This window comes from Athene noctua, chromosome 1, assembly GCF_965140245.1.
Source record: "Athene noctua chromosome 1, bAthNoc1.hap1.1, whole genome shotgun sequence".
NCBI lineage: Eukaryota > Metazoa > Chordata > Aves > Strigiformes > Strigidae > Athene > Athene noctua.
In genome coordinates, this window is record NC_134037.1 from 144,991,282 (window position 1) to 145,012,575 (window position 21,294).

The 21,294-nt window shown below is 38.2% G+C and overlaps 1 protein-coding gene across 1 annotated transcript in view; it reads left to right on the top strand.

Moving 5' to 3' along the window:
- EPHA3 (EPH receptor A3) overlaps positions 1-21,294 on the top strand; it is a 237,180-nt gene that overhangs the window by 182,131 nt on the left and 33,755 nt on the right. Inside the window, exons 8-12 of the mRNA XM_074900579.1 lie at positions 1,916-2,018; positions 2,482-2,549; positions 6,836-6,961; positions 13,319-13,504; positions 19,728-19,789. Of these exons, the coding sequence (XP_074756680.1) occupies positions 1,916-2,018; positions 2,482-2,549; positions 6,836-6,961; positions 13,319-13,504; positions 19,728-19,789 (545 nt within the window). The remainder of the gene's footprint in view (positions 1-1,915; positions 2,019-2,481; positions 2,550-6,835; positions 6,962-13,318; positions 13,505-19,727; positions 19,790-21,294) is intronic.

The window sequence follows — 21,294 nt, forward strand, 5'->3', positions numbered from 1 at the left end:
TAATTCTCCACCTTACTACAGAGTATTGTTGATGTCTCCTACGTAGCCTTGAGATGAAACTCATATACACAGGCCAGGAAGGTTGGTCATTCAGTTGAGTAGCTGGTCAGGGAGTCCCTTCTCTGTCACTACATTTCTGGGTGGCCTTGGGGAAGTTATTTACTGGTCAGGCACTCCTTTTTCTTTTCTCTAATGCCTAGAAAATACCATTATTTAACTGATGACCTTATGGGTTTTCTTTACAAGTTCTTTTATTATATCAGAAAGGCTCTTAATAGAGCTCATAGTCTTAAATATTGCTTTCTCATCACTTAGTACCATGTAGTAAATTGAACCTTTTTGCTAGAAGCTGAAAGTGGCTTAATGCATCAAAAACTCAGCCTTTGCTTAGATATCCAGTTACTGATGTAGATTGATGTTCCATAATCATACTGTTTGCTTCTTAGAAGATCAGGCTTTCACAGAAGAGTCATATCTGCTGTTCAGAGTTATAACACAACTAAAGACTATAATTCTGATACACTCTCATAAGGCTTATTCAGGTACTTGTGATAAGGCTTGAGAACCCATGGTGTAGAAGTGCTCTGCTAAAAGCAACAATTCTTTAGCGAAGAAAGGTAACATCAAGCCAAATGGTCTTTCAGTTGGCATCCATGTATATTTGAGATATGTATTTCATCCCCACTTCTTCTTCCTCCACCTCAGCTCTTATTCTGAAAAGCAAACAAACTACTTGTTTAAAAAAAAAAATACTTACAAATCCTTGTTATGGTGACATGGTGCTTTGGCATACTGAATAAAACTGGAACTCAAGACAAGTACAGCAAGGAGAAAGCATCAGTTACAGTGATAACAAACTTCATAATTTAGAGGTTAATGAGTTTTCTCTACAAGGTAAAATTAAAAAAAAAAAAAAAAAAAAAAAAAAAAAGTAGTTGTCCAGAAATGTGGAAGATGACAGGAGACAGTGGTGCACATCTTAATAATGAGCATACAAGTTACACAGATAGACAACAAATCACATGTTTGTTCCTACTGCCAAGTTTTCATAACTACATGAGTGGAGTTGTAGGTGTGTAATAGGCAGAGGCTTCTTCCCAAGGGGAATGGCATGACTCCAAGCAGTCACGTACACAAGCTGTCTAATTTGTTTGGACCAGGAACGCTAGCTTTCAGCTTGGTTTGGGCAGCTAACTTGAAGCAGAGTGCTGAGGAGCCTAATTCTGCTATGCTCAGTGAAATTCAGTAGGTGTCTGCTAAAGATTGTTCATAGCACCTATAATCTAAAGTTGTCCTGTCATAGTATAGCAATCTAGCAGCACACCAAAGCTCTGTGCCTAGGGACCACAGGGAAGCATCCAGTATAAGGCAGAAAATAGCCCTTCTTTTTCCTGTAGACACTGATTAACCATGGATGGTCCTTCTATCTGCTTCTGTGTGCCCTGGCTTTTCACAGCCTTCATGGGGATACTGTCAAGCTTAACTGGGAAGCTTAATTCATTAAAGCACTTCCCATCATACAGAAGCGAGAAGTAAGGGTGATGTTTATTGACTGGCTGGGATTTCTTGACAAGGAAAAAATATATGTATGTCATGGTATGTATGTTTGTATTTACATATATGTTTATATATAAGTATCAGTTTAACAGCAGTTACTACAATCAGCAAGACTAAAAATCAGCAGTAGCAGGAGCAGCTTTGGTAAATTGTCAAAGATGGCCAGAGTCTTTTGTCTTCTTCCCTTGTCTTTGTTCATTCGATGAAAAATTACTTAGTAGATTAAGTATTTGACAGGAGACTAAATGCTGTATGGTGATGACTTAATCTGTCTGTTCCCTATATGAGTGTAAATTGTGATGTAATCAGTGTTTTGTATGTGGGGGGTTATTTATATATTTTTGTGTTAACTTTCCAGCATTCTCCATTTCCAGTGAGAATAGCCAGGTCGTAATGATTGCCATTTCAGCGGCAGTAGCCATTATTCTCCTCACAGTTGTGGTGTACGTCTTGATTGGGAGGTCAGTTTATCATCTGGTTTGCACATTTACTCCCACTCCCATTTCCCCAAGGGCTCTTGATGAGCATGGCAAATTGGGTGTCGTTGGGCAGTAGCATGGCTGGTTTGCACCTTCTCCTTTGTCTGCTGCCCAGGAGCTCCAAATACCTCTTGATGCTCGGTAATGAGCCCGCTAACTTTAGCAGCCCCAATCATGCAGCAGTTGTTAAAAAATGCTATAAACACATTCTTAGGCAATTGTAAAATTAAACTGTAGGGGTCAAAAATCAACAAATCTTCTCATTAGCCAATTTCCTCAAATTCCCTGAGAATATAACATGCCTCTATAGGGCACAGAGAATGTAAATATCATTAAACTTTCAAACAGGCATTTAATTGTAGAGGGAAAACATTTTATTCTGTTTCCACCTGCAGTTAACATATAAAATTCTCTATATTAATTTTTTTTTCCCTGTTGCTTGTAGATTCTGTGGATACAAGAAGTCTAAACATGGCACTGATGAGAAAAGACTACATTTTGGGAATGGCCACTGTAAGTTACTGAAGCCTTTAATGCTTCCAGATCTGTTGAATTCATCCCCTAGATAACTGGTATTTTTCAATTTAAAAAAAAAAAGAAGTCTACCTCACTTAAACCAAGGTGAAATTGGGAAGAGAATTATCTCTTCTCTTGTGGCTAAGGAGATTTTCCCCAAACAATTATTCTTTGTTTTAAACTCTTTCATCTGGGTTCAGGTTAGTAATGAGCAAAACATCACTCTCTATGTTCAAACAATGCATGTGGTTGGCAATATGATATTGATTCCACTGTGCACTACTGAAATGCAGAGTATAACTTCAGCTTCCTCATTATCAGCTGTATAAAGTCTAAGACATGACATTTTTTTTCCCAAATCAAAATGTAAAATCAATAAAACCTGTCTTGATGACTACTGAAGGAAATGAAAATTGCTTGCTTGTCAAAGTTGACCCACTAATAATTTAGTTTGGAGTTATTCTAAGCATAGGCTGAAGAGTGATTTGGAGTAATTTCTTAAATTAAGAATAACTGCTAAACAAGTTTCTCACAAATTAATAGGATTTTTAAATCCAGCTCTATTTGCAACAAGTTTTGTTCAAGTCCTGATTCCCCACTTGCAAGAACAAGTATGTCTGTGCTTTCATTGGGTCTCATCCAGGACTAAGAAGCGAGCCTTGCTATTGACTTATGTTATCTTTGTATCACAAAAATTGTATATGGTTAAGGATGTGAGATTTTGCTCATCCTGAGGAATCTGGGTTACTTTTGAAACATGTTCATAAGCCAGACCTGAAGCCTATCTATTTCTGATGTTTGTGTACCTATTTTTAATAAGGATAAATGGCACTTTTTCATGGCTACTCTGGGTCCTTCAGCTGTGCCCTGTGAAAGGAACAGCATGGAGCACTGTCCCATCCAGGAGACACTCAGGGGAAGAAGTGTTGGTTTTCTATGCCCCTGGCATGTGTCCTGGCTACCAGGAAGTAGCTTGCTGTGGTCCATGGCTGGAGGCAATGTTGACCTACAGTATGTCAGCTCCTCTCTGATCCTGAATTCTCTCTGCAATGTGCACCCTGCAGCACTTTTCCACATCAGAGGAGCTGTGGATTGTGAAAACTAGATCACAGTCACAGCTCTATCCATACCCTCTTTTAAATAGAAATAATTTCGTTTTGGAGCAGGAGAAGCTGAGGTGAGAGGCAGGTGATAGTTTAACATTCCTGATCAGGAATAGGCATGAGTTTCTTGGGTTTTTATCATTGCATTTTGGATTTTTTTCATTACTACAGAGTGAAGATAATGCTCTTCATAAATACTAAGACTGGAAATTCCTTTTTTCACCCACAGAATTCTTGGGGTCTAATAAACATATTTTTGATAAGAAGCAGTAGTTTGTCTTTGAAACTGTTCCAGATGAATATCCTGCTACACCATATAAACCATGTTGGACCATATATTTCTATTGCTTAGCATGTTGTAAGGTTAATGTGTATGGTGTTTTGCACACAACAGTGGCGCTGTACCATATGCAAGAAAAGAGCTGTTGGTACCATAATCAGATGCCTTCCCACCAAATATAATCGAATTAACATTTTAATGAGGGATTTACCTGCAGTAGATGGAAATTAGAACTGCTTCCTAATCCCCGTGACAATGGAGTGACTGTTCTCTGGCTGTTCATATTATTATTATTTTAAATTTGGAGCCCTTCCTTATCTCCAGAGAGCCATGAGCATGCATATCTACAACACATGTGCTCCTTTCCCTGCACTGTCAGGGGATACACATGCTGAAACAGTGGGTTTGCTTCGTGCAGCCCAACAACCCCTAACCAGCTAGTCTCAAAAAAATCTATACAGTTACATGTGGCCCATAGAATTAATGCTCCATCATCCAAATTTAATGAGGTTATAAAATAAAAGCAGCCAGTAAAAAAAGTGTCACAGACAAATAACAGGTCAGAATTTCCTCTCCTTACTCCCACACAATAGAAAGTTGCAATCACTATTCTTAAACATGTCAGTGCTGTTAAATTCCTGTGGATTAAACTGCTTTTAATTTGGCTTTAGATATTTATGTACTGTTTTCTGAGTAGTGCCTTGCTGGATTCACTGTGTAGTAAGAACAGAGCTGATCATGGATCTGGTATTTCTGTTAGAAATACTTGAAAATTATTTCTCGATTTTGCAGGTACTTATCTGTTAGGATTTGTATGTATGTACATTTGTGCCTGTGGGAACTTTATTCTACTAAATCACAGTCTTTCTCAAAGAAGAAGAAAATTGTTCCTATGAACTGAAAAAGGATGAAGTAACTTCCATGGCTGTCGTAAACTTTCAGCATCTTAAATACAGCAGCTGGTTTATTTCAGTCAGTTTATTCTGAATTACTTTAAAAAAAAGGCTGCAGCCATGAACTATTCCCTGCAGCCTTATTATAAATCCTATAATATTACTTCAAAGGAACAAAAATGTTTCACCTCTTCAGATCCTCTCCCTTTGCCTTCTTTGGCTAGGCCCTTTTTATTTTTTGCTACCTTTAGGGCAATTCATGCTGTTAAAATGAAAATGTAAATTATTATGTTTGCACAGAATGAGCTGTAAAGTAGTACAGCTTAACACATGTGCATGTGTTTATTATCTGTTTTTCATCATAGAACCCTGTTACTATACAGGCTGCCCTTAATTATTGGTGTGAAGGGATTATTCTCCTTGCAGTCACCATCACCTGATCTTGGGAACCTCTGGAGTCAACATTAAAAATCTGCAGCCAAAAACCCCACAGTGCAGAAGCTTTTAATTGTTGTTATTTTTATAGGGGGTATGAGGGAGCCTGTAATGTACATTCAGCATGGACGGAAAGGAGCATTTACAAGATTTTTAACCAACAGCAATATACAGCCAATTACTTTTTGGTTTACTTGCAAGTAATTCTGTAATCATCAAGCTCTTGAAGGAAACACGGTCGGCATTTAATGCCACGCACACGCAGCCCTTGTATTAAGAGCATGGCTCTTAGTTTGCATTGTTTTCTAGGCAATTAGCTTGGGAACTCAGTTTTATCATTTCTTTGTCAATTCTGAAGCCAATAAATCTCCATAAAATTGATTATTTTCTTTTATGTACACTTGGGATTTTTTGACAAAACAATGGTGTGCTCTAACTAATGGTACAAAGGTATTTTTTCCCATCTGTGTAACCCCAACAAAAAAAGGTTTAACTATTCGAGCAGTCAACAAATTGATGCAGTATAATAATGCCAAGCTGGAAAGGATATTCTTGAGTGGGTTCGGGCAGTGTTTGTAGGAGGAGTTAATATCTTTTACAAGACCAACTGGTACAGTTAGGAAAAGCTAGAATACATGTCCAGGAAGGCAGGTTTTGTGTCAGAGGCAGACAACTTCAAGCTGGATGTAATGGTTATTTCACTTTTTGTTAACCAAACATCTTTGTGTTCTAAAATGAATACAGAGGCAGGCAGACAAGGTACTGGGTACAAGCACAATCAGGGCCTTGAGCCAGGGTGGGGAAATGAGGCTCTGCTTTGCCTTCAGTGTCTTGGCTGCAGAGAAATTTTGGGAATGATAATATGTTCTTCCCATCGCCAGTCCTGCTGGAGGATGAGATGTGAAGAGCTTTTAAGTACCCTTAAAATCATTCAGTCATTTGAACTAGTGCTTAACCCGAACAAACAGAAAAATCCCTGGCCAGGAAACTGTAGAGAGGGACAATATAATTACATGGGTGTTAGGATAACTGAGCATTAGAACAAGACTTTAATAAGAACAACTGGCTGACATCCTTGTATGTACTAGCAGAGGGATTGAGGCAGAGGTGCATTTGTTCATGTATAATTTTCTTTTCTTTTGCATCTCGTTGGAGAACTCAGAAAGAAGTCTGAGTTAATGTGCTCTCCTTAATATCTTCCTAAGAACTTTTCCAGTTGACTGTATCATCACACATTTTGCTCCTTGCCTCTTTGTTGTTACCTTCAAAGGGACAGTATAAGGCAGCATCTAAACGCAGCAAGCTGGAAGGGGTGGGTAGTTTTTATATTTGAAAAGCAGTTCAATATGGCAAGTGCAGATATATTTAAAATCGATTTTCAGACTTCTGTGCAACAACTACATTAGTGTCTCTGTTTTCACTGTATAGTAAGATTCCTGAAGACCCATCAAAAGCAGTTTGATTTGAAAAAGCAGTATACCTTTTCTTCTATTGTTTTGATTTCTATTGTCTCATGAGCTTTCTTTTTTTAAGTCTAAGTAACATTTTTTCTCTGAATTTGTTTTTACACAGTAAAACTCCCAGGCCTGAGAACTTACGTAGATCCACATACATATGAGGATCCCAATCAAGCGGTGCATGAATTTGCCAAGGAACTAGATGCTTCTAATATATCCATTGATAAAGTAGTTGGAGCAGGTAATGACCATCAGATATAATGAACTAAAGATAGCCTTTTGCTGTGCATATTGTTTTAAATCTTTGGGTTTATATTTGTGACTGGAAAGAGAACATTCTACAGTATTCAAATTAGTAGGTCATATTTACAGCTGACTTCAGTGCATATGAAAAGTTAAGGGCACAGAGTTGTATTTTTTTTTTCCCCCTAAAGAAAGCAGATAGCAAGAAGTTTTTCAAAGGACACCTGTCAGCCCACACTGGGACACAGCACTGTTGCGAGTGAAGAGAGAGTTCAGCCTCACTTATATGTTTCTCTTTAAACTCTGTCAGCAAGTAAATGGTATCAACTGTGAAGATGTTTTCTTTTTTTTCCCTTAAAAGGACGGTTAACTCTTATGCCTTGAGTGAAACCACAAACTCATTTCATACCAGTCACCACACATCCATCAGGCTGCAATGACCTTTGGTCATTGGATTGATTTTGGTCACTGCTTTGGATTTGAATTATTGATTTAGGAGGAAAGGGTTGTCTGTCTGATAACTGATTGAGCCATACAGACGCCATAGATTGTTGGGTTTACAGAAAACAAACTGTCGAAATGAGCAGATTTTGTAGCAGAGGAGCCAGGTTACATAAAGTCTCATCACACTGAGTTGTCCATGTTGCAATGCAGCATGTCGTTCCTGCTAGGATGTGTGCTTGCTCCTTCAAGTGGCAGATTTTCTTGTCGAGTCAGAAGATCACAAAGTGTTAGCTTTCCTGCTAAACTAAAGTATTTGCGAGTACTATTGATTTTTAATCCATTTAAAATTACTAGTTCTTTTATTATTGATCTTTTGCTTCTCTCTAAATTTACTATTTGAATTAGAATCATGAGATGTGAGAGAGACAGACTTCTAGTAAAGAGTGAAATATTTTTATTTGAAAAAACTGTAGAACCAGACTACTGTACTAAGTGCATCTCTTTAATCACCCAGTAAAAAGAAACAGTATTCATCCTCTCTTGCTGCAGCTACTCCACTGCCTGTATGAAGTTAGGTTATTTTCTGTAAAGGTAGAATTTTTGTTCCTTGCTGGTTTTAATTTTGCCCCACAAGAGTGCACTGTTCTCCATCATCTTCAGTCAAGGCAGCAAAGCTCTGCTTACTGCACATAATAAAGAATTAATATGAGAATAAAGAAGAGGGTTACTGAAAAGCTTAAGTCCAAGACCAGTATGTTTCCTTGTAAGATTTTCAAGAGCCTTCATTCACAAATGTAAGCTTTCTAAACTTGGGCTGTATGCAGTATATGAATCTAGAAAACAAATTCATAAAAATCAATGATATGTCATATTTTACAGCTCATTGTTCTGACGTATTTTTAATCAGAATGCAGATGAGAATGAGAGGTTATACAGAATTTGCGAAATATGGCCCTTGAAAATGGAGGAAGAGTTTTCTGAGCAGTTTCAAAAAATGGGTATGTCCTGAAGGAGTCAGATGGTTTAAAAATAAGTGCCTTTGCTCCACTCCACTTCAGTGAAAGTGACAGTATGTTCCTGCAGGTCCTCTACATCGAAGCTTGGACTCAAGATATAATAAAGCCGTTTGCTGGAGACCATGACTCAAATTCACGTAGCATATGGCATTACAGTTAGCATTTCCTATTAGCAGTTGCCAGAGATGCCAACAGAAAGAGCCAGGCAGGGAAGAACAGATGAAAATCAAGCTGTAGAGTGCCGGGTGCTTCCAAAATGCATTCATAGCATCACTACACTGCTGTCAGGTTCAGCACATGGCAGCTTTTGCATTCAGAGTGCCTCGGAGGCTGCTTCTGCAGGAACACTTCTTCCCTCCCCAAAAGCAGGAAGGCATTTCCTGTCTCTTACTTGAGTCAGTGACTTACTTGACTGAATGACTTGGTGTTTTCCTGCCCTTCTCCTTTACAAGTGCAAGTGTGAATGAAATTATAAAAAGACAGTGATTTGAGAAGAAGGGATTCATTTAACTGCATTGAAGTGTGACATAAGTAATGAGACCTTAAAGTCAGACAAGTAATCTTGATATTCTGAGGTACTTTTCCAAGTAGTTTTTCAGAGCTGTAGCCAGAAGTCTCTGAGAGTAGAGGGCAGCTTACATAGCTTTGAAAACATACCTAAATGCAATAAGGAAATATTCTTGTCCAAAAGAACCTCAAGAAAAACACAAGGGATTTTAGTGGGAAGCTAAGCATAAGAAAATTGAGGTCAGAAGCCACTTTTACAGATTTTTCTTTACAGTAATTCGTTCTTTTAAAACAACTCACTTGTTTTTATGGATCCAGTTCAGCAAACCACTTAAGAAGTTTAAATGCAATTGGATAGCAAGAGAATACTACAGGAGGTATTTTCTTGATTTTAGATAGATTTAACTATGTGCTTTGCTGATCATAAAAGCAAACGTTTGCAATTCTTTCAAAGTTTAAACATACTTGTAGCATAACATCTTGTTGATCAAAGTATTTCTAAAATTTAGGGGCTACCTGTCCATGCATTTATCATGAAGATTTGCAGTGTCTCAGTGAGGGCTTGTAGAACGTTGCTGAGGTTCACAAGGTTTAGGAAACATTCAGCTTAGGTGGCTCTCCAACTCTGATGGAGTTCTGTGCACAACAGTACAATCATGATTTAAAGCTCAGGAAAGCAAAGGGAGTAAATAATTTCACAGAGGCATCTTTTACTTGTCCCCTGGGCCTAAATGCACAGCAAATGCTGTTCACTGATGCACTAAAGTAGCCTATTTAAAAACAAATTAAGATCTCCTGAAGAGAGTTCTTTATATCATGAACAGCCCTCCTAATAATACCTATTTGTTTTCCACATGTAAATAGACATATCGGTCTGCAGGGCAGGTTATACAGTGTTTATGTGTGTAGCATAATTAAAAATAAACACTTCAGAAAGGCTTTACGTGAAAAGCCATCAACCTCATCTCTTAAAATCAGTGCCAGGTTTTCTACCTTACAACTCGAACACAAGTCTCCTAAACAATATCTGATGAGATCCACTACATTTCTTACTGAGACCTTAAAATCGTGATTTGCAGGAAAGAGATATAGTGTAACTGCATGTCACTATGGACGTTGACCAGATGGATTTATGTAGCATCCATGTACATGAAAGAATCAAAAGTTGGGCTGCCCAGCAAGCTTTTTCCAATGAAATTAGTGTTCCAAGAAAGTAAACCCATTTTATATTCACAGACAATGGTAAGCTTCATTGCTGTGAAGGGTCCAACTTTCAGTTTCTTGCAGCATCCACTGGCCTCAAGGCACTTGTGGAATCCCATTAATCATCCAAGTTCTAAATTATGCATCCATGTCTAAATGGGACTGTGTTGATGGACATTAACTGTAACCTTTTCCTTCCCAAAAATCAGAAGTCAAATCAGATATACAATTCCGATCAGAAATGAAGGATTGATTTCTGGTCTGCTTGCTGAAATCATAGCTATAATCTCCATTGACAGTAACTGAACAATAGTTTTAAGAGCTTAGCTTGTTATAGCTTTTTGGACCATTAAAACATAGAGAAAAGGGAATATGAAACTGGACGTTACAAGATTTATTTCAAGCACTTTTTTCCCTTCTGTTTTTAGGATGTGCTTTGGTCTTCCTTTTTGTGGTGCTCTGACAGTATTGAGCTGTGTTAGCATTCAAACTGAAGCAGTGTTTGCTCTTGGTAAAGTATACTAGTCATTTTGGCTTGCAGAGGTTGAATATTTTTAATTAAAGAGTCTGAACAGAACTCGACACCCATTAGTTACTAGTAATGGGTTTTAGAATTCATTTTCTGAGCTGCTGCCTGTCTTGGCAGTCTGAAATACAAATAATGTTAGAAACAGTGGATGTAATGTAAGTGCTGTTTTAATTGTATATATGTATAGAAAGATGTAACCTGGTTTTAATTTTTTTTTGTTATTACATTAATAGCACAGTACCATGTCTAGAGGATGAAGCAGCTCAGCAGCTAGTGATATATTGTGACATTCACTTCTGTGTTGTTGACTCAAATCTAGCCTGGGTTATCAATAGAGAAAGGTCATTGCCCTGTGACACATTTGTTGGTTTTTTGGTTAAATTGGCTGTCTAACAGGGGAACCTTAGAAAATAAATCTGAAAAGTGACCTCAAGAGGTCATTAAGTCCACACCCTTGCCCAAAACGGGACTTATTAGGTACCAGTCTTGACAGATGCTTATTCTTTACAATCTCCAAGATATTATAAAAGAGTTTATAGTCTCCCTAAAAAATATTTTGTACTGTCCAGGTGTTCTTACTGTTAGAATTTTTTTCCTGATCTAACTGACCTTTATTGTAATTTGCAACTATTCTTTAGTTTGCCTCTTTGGTACAGAACAACAAATTGGTGTCCATCTTATTTATAACCATAATTTGATAAGCCAAAACTATTGTCATGTGTGTCTCTTCTCATTCCTTGTTGTGTATAAATAACAACAATTTTGTGAGCTTTGAACATGAACACAAAGCCCTGACTTTTAAGATTCTGGTCATTGTTATTACTCCTTTTATCAATGCTGAACCGCAGTGCCACAAATGAGACAGGGACTCTAATGCCAGGCATATTGGTGGCAAGTTGATGAAAGAATAATTTCAATTTGCAGATAAATGGGCTGAATGTAACATCTAAAATATATCCCATGTGGTATCCTGTCTGAAGTCAATGGTGAAAGACTGTCAATCCATCACACATTTCTGAGTGTTAAATCTATGAAGAGCAACACAATTTAAATTTGCCTATTAAAAAATGTCTTATTTCTGTGGATTTTGGTCATTTTTAGTTTTCACAGATGTTGCTTAATGTAAACAACCAGCTGCAGAGATAAAGAAAGAATCATTGTGGGCAAAAGAGCTCCAAGAGCCTGTGCTCTTTAGAGGCATGGTAATCCTACTGTATTTAGGATTATTACACAGTAAGTTGGGAAAAACTCACATGTAAGCAGTATAATCACTCTTTCCATGATGTTTCACTCACAAATAAAAATGAGCATTCCCAGTTTGCATAAAAATTATGCCATCTAGCTTTAGATTTATAGGGTTTGTTTGTTTCCAAATCAAACTTTCAATAAAAGACCACTTGACAAAATATGGCACGAGGGCCTATTTATATTTAGATCTCATGTATTTTGATAAAAGAATGTGAATAGGCATGTATTTATAGAAAATTAGTATTAAAGCACTCCAGCAACAACCTCTGGTTTCTTGAAAGAAAAAAAATGCAAAACACCTTACTTCTCTGTTCAGTAAAGTATTTTTCTTGTGTTGAAATATAAATAATCATATAGGGCAATTCTTGCCATCATATTTCTTTTATATTTTATCCATTCTCTATTTTTATTGGTTCAATTATTTCAATTATTTTGTCATTAAATCAAGGAGCCAAAAAACTACTATTGTAATTTAACTAGGATGTTGTATATGCAGTTTATTATATCATATGAAATCTAAGATGGGGAGTTGAGTGATTTGGAATCAAAAGTCAGTTGCTGCTCAAACGTTTTTTAGGATGCGGAAATTTCCTTATATGCTTTATGTATTCATTAGTTAAATACAGACATTTTCAAGTGAAATATTTTCTTTCAGCAATTTGTCAGCATATTTAATACTTGCTCATTTGAATGTTAAGTTAATTTTCCCTGTGCACTCTTCTTGGATGTTACACAGCAAAGGATAAACCACGCTGCATAAAAGTAAACATGCAGTGATACCTGTCATTTTCTAATTAGGGATCTCACACAACACACAGTGGGCACAATATTCACAGTGGACTATCATGTCCCATAGTCCCATAGGGACAGTATATATCAGCATGATTAGATCCTTCTGAATAATGATAGAACAAAGATAATCTGTATGGATTTCTCTTAGCAGCTGTGTAAATTATTTTGTTATGAACCATCTTGCTACCTTAATTAAAATAAGTAAAATAATTGGGAACTGTACCATATCTCTTTGGTAGAAATGAAGAGTGTAATGTTCACAAGGATGCATGACTGTTCTGATACTTCGGCATTAATCAGTTAGCCCTCCTACTATTGTCTCACAGTGCGTCAACCGAAACAAAAAGGGAGTTTTCTGGTGACATTTATGCATTCCTCTGCTCTGCAGTCATCTGGATATGCAGCATAAATAAGTGACATTGTCCAGTTTGTCAGCTGGAGAGCACAAGCATGGAAATGTTAAGTAGTTGTCTGAAGGCGTGCTTTGGAGCTCCGGTCTGGTGACCCACCAGTAAACATCACACTTCAGGGACTTTAGCTGAACACTAAGTCTTCTTTCTTAAATTCCCATGAAATAACTACATTTCATCTTTTGTAATTTTTCCACTTTTTTTAGGGGAATTTGGAGAAGTGTGCAGTGGACGCTTAAAGCTGCCTTCTAAAAAGGAAATTTCAGTGGCTATCAAAACCCTGAAAGTTGGCTACACAGAAAAACAGAGAAGGGACTTCCTGGGAGAAGCAAGCATCATGGGACAGTTTGACCACCCTAATATCATTCGATTAGAGGGAGTCGTCACTAAAAGTAAGATATGACTGGGGCATCTGTTTTGCATGGGAAGTGTTGCTGGAGCTCCCTTGCAACTTAAAGTATTCTGTGATTCGCTGATCTTTCAAGGAAGAGCAAACGCAAATGAAAAACTGAATCATCCATGTTTATGCTCTGCAAACCCTTCCAGAAATGTTTATGCTATAACCCTGTTAGTATGTACCAAATATACTTCAAAAGAGGTAACAGCAGAAACACATAGCTTGGCTTTTGCATGGTATATTGTATTTTCTCAAAAGCAGGAAAAAAATTACCCGTGTGAAAGCACCAGCTAAACCCACGCTGATGGATCCAACGCAGAAGAATGTCAGAGGCAGTTGCCCGCAGCGCAGCTGCAGGACCTTCACGTCTTGCTGCGCTCAGGCTGATGAGAACTTGGAAATGGTAGTCTGGGTTGATGAGCTGGGAAGAATTGGGGAATAAATATAGTCTGCTTGAAAAAAATACTGAGAACATGGAGAAAAAGGAGCATTTCTGAAGAATACTGCATCTCAGTAACAAACTGGCAGGGTTAATAAATGCCAGAGCTACAAACTGTTACAAAGTGGCCAAGAGGCACTTGCTGATAGTCTTTTAGGAGTCATAGAGTCTGATATCCTAAGGTTTCCTAATTGCACTGAAGCAGTATGTTCTGCTTTCAACCTAATCATTAGATTTTATCATTAGCACAAATTAATGAACAACCTACCTGGCTACAGCAACTGATACTAGTAAAGTAACAAATGAGTCCAAACTTTTTCCTGCATGGTGTTCATGCAGGGAAAATACTCCATGTGATGTTCAGTATGTACCGATATGAGGCATTTTAAAGGTCCTGATCCTCCAGAATTTATACCTCTTAGTAAATATCTCAAAAAAAATCTCGGGGCTTTAAGCTGTCAATAGTAAAACTGATTTTATTTCTTTGATAAGATATATATGTTTACTAATAGACATTTTCCAAATCTGCTTTTGGCTGGTTTTGTTATAGGTTTGGGGGGGGGGTGTCTATGTTTATGATAACAAATCACCTTCTCTTTTTAAGACAAAAAAAGCAATTGAAATCTCCATCTGCATATGGTACTTTCCTGGAAAAGTAACATATTTCTAGAACACTCGCCAGCTCCACTTTCACTAAGATAACAGCAGGTTGCAACAGGCATTCCTGAATGGTGGGGTCAGTCTTAGAGCTTCTACCCAGCTTTCCCATGGCAACCATGGTAGTCTCCTTGAAGCTACCCGAATTCAGCATGCTCTGCTCCTTATGAGCATCTGGTGAGATTTGGTGCTTGTGATGCTGCCTCATGCCTGGAGAAGAGGAGGCTGAGGGGAGACCTCATTGCCCTCTACAGCTACCTGAAAGGAGGTTGCAGAGAGCTGGGGATGAGTCTCTTTAACCAAGTAACATGCGATAGAACAAGAGGTGATGGCCTCAAGTTGCACCAGGGAAGGTTTAGACTAGATGTCAGGAACTATTTCTTTCCAGAAGGGGTTGTTAGGTGTTGGAATGGGCTGCCCATGGAGGTGGTGGAGTCCCCATCCCTGGAGGAGTTTAAGAGTTGGGTTGACTTAGCTCTTAAGGACATGTTGTAGTTGGGAACTGTCATTGTTAGGTTAACAGTTGGACTAGATGATCTTCAAGGTCCCTTCCATCCTAGATGATTCTGTGATTCAGGTAGGCAAGTTCTGGCTCTTGTTGCTTGTGCTGCCGATTGTCCTCTACCTTGAAGTGGAAAGACAGAAACAGTTGGTAGTAGAAGAGAGAGGTTGCCTGAAGTACCAAAACTGGCTTGTTCTGTGAGACATAAATTCAGAGACTTCAGCTACACTTTCTAAATTTAAATTACAGCATAAGGTGATAAATTTAATGATCAAATTGATCCACCTGTGGTAGTTTTTAGGTGGGAGATTGATAAGGTTTTATATGAAGTATTCTTAAAAAAATGCCCTCAGATTTTTCAGAGAAGTGGAAAATATTGGTAGGATGTTTCCTAGTTCATCCTAAAAGACTCTGCTGGCAAAGCAGCTCCTTGCCATTTCAGTGAATTGCTTGTAATGTGCTGAGCACATTTCCAGTTTAACTGGGTAGAAGTATACCAAATACTTTGTTCTTAAGTAGATGGTTTTATTGGTTTTTAAGGAATCTTTTTTAAAAATTGTGTGATTCAAGGTTTCATAAACATTGATGGGTATGAAAGAATTTCATAGCTTACTGCAACAAATTATATGATATAAAAAACCCACAAGAATGTGTCTAAAAATAACTAGTGAAAAGTATGTAAAACCCTATATGTTATGAAGAGGCATAATTACAATAATAATGCTTTCTCTAGGTGTGATTCATGAAAGTCTGTTTTCCTGATTTAAATAACAAAGAAGTTATTCTTCAGTTTAGGTCTCACAATCCCATTAGGAAAGGACTGCCAGGTCTGCCTGTATAAATCCAAGTGATCTCCTGCTTTTTAATGACACACGCTTTGTACAGTCAGAATAAGATTTGCAGTCCCAAAATGGCTTGAAACGCCAGCATCAGTCTGTATGCAGCTGAGCTAAAATCTATTTTGTTACATTTTGTATTCCTGTGGCACTTGAGAAAATAATTTAATTGCTGTGCATGCAGGAATTAGTGCATTGCTTTTGAATGTGCATTACTAATTCTGTCTGTATTCTGTATAAGTGACTATTAGTAAGTTTGCTACTCAGCTGTATTCACAGCAGACTGCTGTCTATTTTGGGGGGGTGGGGGGGTGCCAGCTGCCTATCACATTTAAGTATGAGAGAGTAAGCCCTGAATATTCCCAGCTGAAGTCAATAAAAGCCTCAGGGATACAACACCCTCTCCAGATAGCTTGAATACAGGAGTTGAGCAAACTGCTCCAGAATTATTTATATCAGTTTTACTAGATAAAATCACATGGCATAAATGCAAGTAAAGATAATAATTTATTTTCTTTAGCATTCTGTAGGGTGACACGACATGAAGGGGGACATGAAGGTTGTGGGGTTTGGTTTTTTTTTAAAACCAAACCAATATACTCTAATAACAAATTAGCAAGTGCTCACGTTTTTCAATGATAGCTATTAAATCCCACTCAAAAGCGTTAGTTTATGTACAGTCACTAGAGAGTCTGTGGAGTATTTGCAGGATCACGCTCAGTACAGGTAATGCATGATAAACAGGCGATAGGACCTTTTCTTCATTAACCAAATTCTTTTTGACAGGTGGCCCTTAGCAATCATGTAGCTTTTCATACTAAGCAGATCTTCTGACAGAACTCGTAATAACTGTAATTGTTGTGATCCCTATAACAGGGCTGTTTAATATGAGAAGTTCTTAAGCTGGGGTGGCTCTGGTTCGCCAGTGGGACACCCCACCAGCAGTATGAAGGAGGTGCACCCACCAGATAAGACTTCAGTGCTTTGCTCCAATGTAGAGTTGTTCCCCTGCTTCACATGGGTTTCTGTTCTACATTTTCCTGCCGCTACACCAGTCTCCTGGGCACGCTGTAGGCAGGAGTCTTAATAAACAGCGCGCATGTTCTGCTTAGTTTACTAATAATTTACAGCAATTTGTAGACTGTTAGTATAATAAATTTCAACAACACTGTTGACACAAGTTGTTATCATGTATAAACGGCTGTGCTTTGATAAATGAATGCAGAATGTTCTTTTAAAAGTGCACCGTTTTGCTTCAGAGCATATGCTTCTTATTATGGACACGTTTCCAACTGAATGAGCATGAAACCCTGCACTTGGGGCTTTCTGACTATGGGTGAGCAAGGCAAGAAGATGCTGTCTTAACAATTTGAAAGACCTATCTTCTTACTCTAATTTCAGTCTTCTGATGTGTCATAAAATTGACTGAATTTGTACAGAAACCAGGAAGCTGTATCCTGGTTTCAAAGTGTTGGATTTGGCACAGAAAGACTTGGGTAGCCCCATCGGTGTGCTACCTTTTACTTGAAAGATCCAGCAGCATTTCCTGTGTGTTACCAGAAATGCCTTTGGCTTATTGTTATACACACAGTGTAAGTTAGGTACTTTTCTCTGCACTGCCTATTTCTTGCTTACAAGAGTGAGTAAGCAAAAGCAAAAATTTTTTTTTTTTTTTTGAGATTTTACATTGTTATGTCTCTTATCTGTACCATATCCTACATAATTCAAGATTAATGTTTTGGATAAAGTGTTTGTTCCTATTAGTTAATGAACGACAGAGTCGATTACCCATTAGTGACTCCCACAGTATAACACATCATTTGCACAGCAGAGAGAAGATATTTTTACCCATTAATCCATGCAAACAGGACAGAGGATTTTCTTCTCATTACATTAAACTCATTCTTTGAAATTAATAATTCTATTCTAAGAATTTCTGTTTGGTCAAAGTTGTATTTTCTGAAAAACAAACTAAAAAGGAATTGTTACCATTTACTTTCCTTTTTTTAATGGCTTTCTTGCTTTTAATTTTACTTGGTAGCTCCTTCAAGCCTCATGCTGTTCAATTTTAAAAGCTAAGATACCACCATGCCTGCTAGACAATATTCAGGCATTTGTCATTCTTTTATGGTCAGATGCCTTCCTGTGTTCTATGTGAAATACTAATTCATCTCCTTAAATAACTCCATGCTCTTACCCACCTTTCTCTCTGCCACAAAGAGAAAATAAACAAAGCTTTAGAAAATATTGTGAAATAATAAAATCCATACGATGGTAAAATATTAGCAGGGCAATGACCTTTCTCTGGAAACTTTACCGTAATCACATTAATTTTTGCATTCATTCCTCTCCCACATGTCAGAGTTGCGTATAAAATCTTGGTTATGTTACAAAATACCTTAGGGTAGAAAGAATGATTTCACAAACTGGTCTGAATCTGCACAAGCAAGTTTTGAAAAATATTAGAGGCTTTTGAAGGATGCAGGGCTGTTTCTTTAGAACATGCCTCTGCCCCGTGGCTGTAGGGTGTTTGGCCCCCAGCTAGGTTGTGCTTGGCAGGAGGGAGGTTCATGTTATTGGTGATCCTGCTGCAGAGGGAGTCAGGACTGCCCGGAAAGAGGGCTGACTCCCAGAAGTGGAAGGTGGCTGTGTTACAGCTCTGCTTTTCTTTCCAATGCCCTGTATTACTTTTATACTGCACTCTCCCTTCTATCTTTATCATCACCCCAACATTTTCTTCAGCTTATGCTAGGAAAATACTGAAGCTCTACTATTTAAATGCATTGTAAATAACCTCCTGAGGAAGAGGGGTTTTGCTATTACTTCCGTGTACGCTGTTTAATCTCTCCCTTATTGTAGTAACTCTAGGAACACAGTGACCGTGCCCATGCGGTAGAGCCCTGCTCCACAGTCCTTGCACCTTCCTTGTGCAGACCAGGGCACCTTTGGAGAGAAACTGCAACTCCCGCCACAGCAAGTGCCCAGTTGCCTTCCAGAGGGAAACTGAGGGCAAATGCATAGCAGAATACACCTACCTCATTGCATAAATTTAGCAGTTCTGTGAAGGATTGTATTCAATGGTCATGGATGAGACACTGTATACTGAAAATGCAGGATGCTTCACTTTGTTTCTTGGGAGCTGAGCTGCTAAAAATTCACAGAATCACAGAATCGTCAAGGTTGGAAAGGACCCTGGAGATTATCTAGTCCAACCGTTCGCCTAGCACAGTTCCCACCTACAGCATATCCTTAAGCTCTAAATCGACCCTACTCTTGAACACCTCCAGGGATGGGGACTCCACCACCTCCCTGGGCAGCCCATTCCAACGCCTAACAACCCTCTCTGGAAAGAAATACTTCCTAATATCTAGTCTGAACTTTCCCTGGCGCAACTTGAGGCCATTCCCTCTTGTCCTGTCACTTTCTACTAGGCTGAAGAGACTCATCCCCAGCTCTCTGCAGCTTCCTTTCAGGTAGCTGTAGAGGGCGATGAGGTCTCCCCTCAGCCTCCTCTTCTCCAGACTAAACACCCCCAGTTCCCTCAGCCGCTCCTCATAGGACGTGTGTATCGGCTTATGCTGAAATGACTGTGTTTCTGTTGATGTCAGTGAAATCACAGTTATGTTGTGGACAGAGCTGGTTTTGCCCATGCATCTTTGGCTTTTTTTTTAAATGTAAAATTATCCTTGGGATTTGGGAGATTTGGGCACATTTCTGAAATGCCTGTTTTTACTGATCGTTATGTATTCATTTTAAATGCCTGACCCCTGTAATGTATTTGCAGGTAAACCAGTTATGATTGTTACTGAATATATGGAAAATGGTTCCTTGGACAGCTTCCTACGGGTAAGTGCAAGAGAGAACTACGTGTTGCAGAACTGGCTCTTGTTCTGAATTTGTTATGAACTTGCTGCCACTGTATTCTGATTCATCATCAGCTCGTGTTGCTTGATATTTCATTATCTCCGTTTGGTTTTGTGTGCATTGTGATGTGCTCAGAAAGCCAGGTAGGTATCTGCTTGTCCATTTTGACTGCTTGCAGTAAGTGTTATTCCAAAATGAGAACATTTTTGTTTTATTAGTATGTCACATCAATAAAAAACCAAACCATAAGAACGTTTTGACACACAAAAATGGAAATTGTTTTTCTGAAGGCTGAATTCCTACTGTAATGCAGTTATGCTTATTGGTTGGCAGCCTGTATGTCTTACTAAGCAATTTCCAAAGTGAACAGATTTGTGCGAATTTTATCAGTAAACCAGTAGTACTGCACCAAGAGCCATTTCCCTAAATGTGAAAAGTTTAGGGAATAACCCCATGCCTGAGGGTGTTTGAAATGTTTTGCTAGCAAACTTTATTGGCCTGTTTTCTTTCCCCAACCTTAGACACACTAATACTGGTTGTTGATTTATCTTTATTTTCTGTCAAAGTTGGCAGTGAGCCTAAAAAAATTTGAATGCTCCCTGTGTCACCAAGATTTACTTGTGGCAAAACAAGAAGTGTAGCAGAAATTAAATCCCTTCTGAGGGGAAACACTAGTTTAATTTTAATTTGTTAGGGCAAACTCAGCCATGGCTGGGAGACTGCTTTGGTTCTGCCATGGCTGAATGACATTATCCCCCAAATTCATAACACTGAACTAGACGTTTAACCCCAAAAGGGGATATATTGTCAACCTTAGTTTCAGTATGTACTATATATATTATGATGTTCACTAGAGCATGTAAAATACATATAAATAATGTGTCAGTATATCTGAATGAAATATATCTGTACTGAACTATATATATTTTGTTTAGGCTGAAAATCCTTGAAGAAAGCTCTGAGGAAAGGGGAATAATTTCTGACTGTACAAAACAGTTGTTCAAATTGTTCATTCATTTGAGTGTGGTTTTGTTGGTTCTTTTTTTTACTACTGTTGTGTGGAAACATAGATAAGAACCTTGTGACTCATTAATATCACAGACAACTCAGGCCATATAACCCTTTTTATAAATGCCTTTTAAAACCAGTTTGCTTTCCCCATTGCCATTGAAAGGCTGTCTGAGCATTTCCTTCCTTTCATGGTTAGAAACCTTCTTCTAATTTCTAGCTAAATCTTTTTCAGGGTCTATATAGATCCTCTTGTGTTGGCTCTAGTTAAAGAAGGCTTCATAACAGGGAACTGCTAAGAGTCTTTTATAATAATTAATTTCTTTGTGAAAGGGAATTCTGAGAGGCTCTTTAAGCATCTGTTGTGCCATATATTTGTCTGATGTTTACAGTGCTAATATTGCCCCTAAGAATATTAATCACAAATGAAATGAATGCAGTCAGTCTTGCGGACTGATTTGTGTGAGCTCACACCACAT